Genomic DNA, 1986 nt, shown 5'->3' with positions numbered 1-1986 from the left:
GATAAACCAGTGTGTTTGTGTCAAGACATTTTGATTTACTCTCTGTATTGTGAAATGTGCATATGTTTGTTCAACTGTGCTTTTTGGATATATCTTTTTTAATCAATAATTATGTTTTCCATTAAACAACAAGTGTATTTTTTAGAGATGTCCCGATCCGATCACGTGATCGGGGATCGGAGCCGATCACGTGATTTTCAAAAGATCGGAATCGGGAGGAAAAAAATCGGGGATCGGGTTTTTTTTTATTTAAATTTTTTTTTTTTTATTCAATATACAAAACAAAAATGACCATGTTCAAGTCTTAAAGTCATCCTGAGGCCTTAGTTTTGGTTTCAAATGACACAACATCATGTATGTGTTGCTTCTTTGGGGCTTGTTTTCATAGACCTGCTTATTTCTCTCAAATCTGGCAGCAGAGTGGGCAGGGCGCAGTGTCTAATAGTAGCAGTAAGCTAACGAGTACTGATAAGCTTTATTTTGTTTTGATCCAATGCTGCACAACTGAACTGATCCAATGCTGCTGTGAAAGAAAGAAGCTATATCCATGTTGGATAGAATATCCAATTTAAATAAAAAAATAACCTTAAGGGACAACTTGAATGCTTTTTTTTCTATTAATGCATTGCATAAAGATCGGATCGGGAAAAATCGGTATCGGCAAATTGTCAAAATCAAATGATCGGAATCGGATCGGGAGCAAAACAAGGTGATCGGGACATCCCTAGTATTTTTGACATACATTTTTTTTTAAATCGTTGTTAAGATTTAATGAAATACGTTAAAATTATTTAAAAAAGTGTGAACATTTGCTTTTCATATTGAATCCAGCAGTTGTTCTTCTTCTATTTTAATGTTTTAATTGTGTTTGCATTACTAGCAATTTTGCTTTGCACCTGTGCAGGGGGGGATATTTATGTTTTAATTGCACTTCATTCTGATCCCAGCACCAACCACTTAAACGTTTTGCTTTGCAACTTAAAACTGAGAATCCTCACAAGTGTTTTCCCTCTCTCTGGTAGTGTCGGAGCCCCCCAGCACGCTGCACCGACCCCAGCCTCTGCCCCCCTCCTCGGGTCACCAGGGGTCAGGGGTCGGAGGTCAGGTTGAAGGAGGCTCTCCGTACTGCCTGGCCTCCGGACGACACTCCTTCTCCGGGTACTCGGACGGCTTCGTGAGCGCTGGAGGACCGGCCAACAGCATGAACCCCTCCTTAGGAAACGGACTCTCTCCACAGGTGAGACTGCAGCCAGAGAAACATGTGATTTTAGATTTTATAGCAGAATCAGGATGAGGTTTTTACCCATGATGGTTTGCACGCTCAAGGAATTTCACTTTGTGTTTTTGTGCATTAAATAAACCCGTTAAGAGAACATACACAATAGAAAATATAGAATGTATTTTAAATAGAAGAATCAGAATCAGGTTAATAGCCAAGTATTTTTAGACATTCGATACATTTGTTTTGATGTATTAAAGTGCATACATAACAAACACATGTTAAGAATAGGACAATTTACTCTTGAAAAACAAGATATGATTTTATTGGAATATATGAAGATGATAACGAAGAAAATACAAAATAATTCTACAAAAATAGGACAGTTTATTACAGGATGTGGTGGATTTCATATATTTGAAGATAATTGACCTTAACTATCTAAATATGTACGTTTGCAGTGAATTCATTTGACAAGAATTCGACTTGTGTGTTTGACGCTCTGCTCGCCTTTAGAGATGAATTTCAGATAGTTTAAAGTATTTGAGGTATGTATAATATCCCTTTAGACGCCCAGCTGCACACAATACATCGGGAGCTTTAAAAAGTCATATTTCAAACAATGACATAAATACACCCTAAAATGTACTCTCAGTGTTTGAGGAGGAAAGTAAGATGACTCTACAAGGACAGAGGACAATTGAGTGTGTGACAAAAGGAAAGTGAAAAGAGAATTACAGCCAATTATCTGGCGTGAAGTCTTAAAG

At 37.5% G+C, this 1986-nt stretch overlaps 1 protein-coding gene across 1 annotated transcript in view; it reads left to right on the top strand.

The window, feature by feature from the left end:
- Positions 1-1294, top strand: part of LOC104968306 (paired box protein Pax-3-like) — an 8757-nt gene extending 7463 nt beyond the window's left edge. The window contains exon 5 of the mRNA XM_010797884.1: positions 1023-1294. Within this exon, the coding sequence (XP_010796186.1) occupies positions 1023-1294 (272 nt within the window). The remainder of the gene's footprint in view (positions 1-1022) is intronic.
- The last annotated feature ends 692 nt before the right edge of the window (positions 1295-1986 follow it).

This window comes from Notothenia coriiceps, unplaced genomic scaffold, assembly GCF_000735185.1.
Source record: "Notothenia coriiceps isolate Sejong01 unplaced genomic scaffold, NC01 NC01_scaffold00038584, whole genome shotgun sequence".
Lineage (NCBI taxonomy): Eukaryota > Metazoa > Chordata > Actinopteri > Perciformes > Nototheniidae > Notothenia > Notothenia coriiceps.
This window is presented reverse-complemented; position numbering and strand designations above follow the sequence as displayed.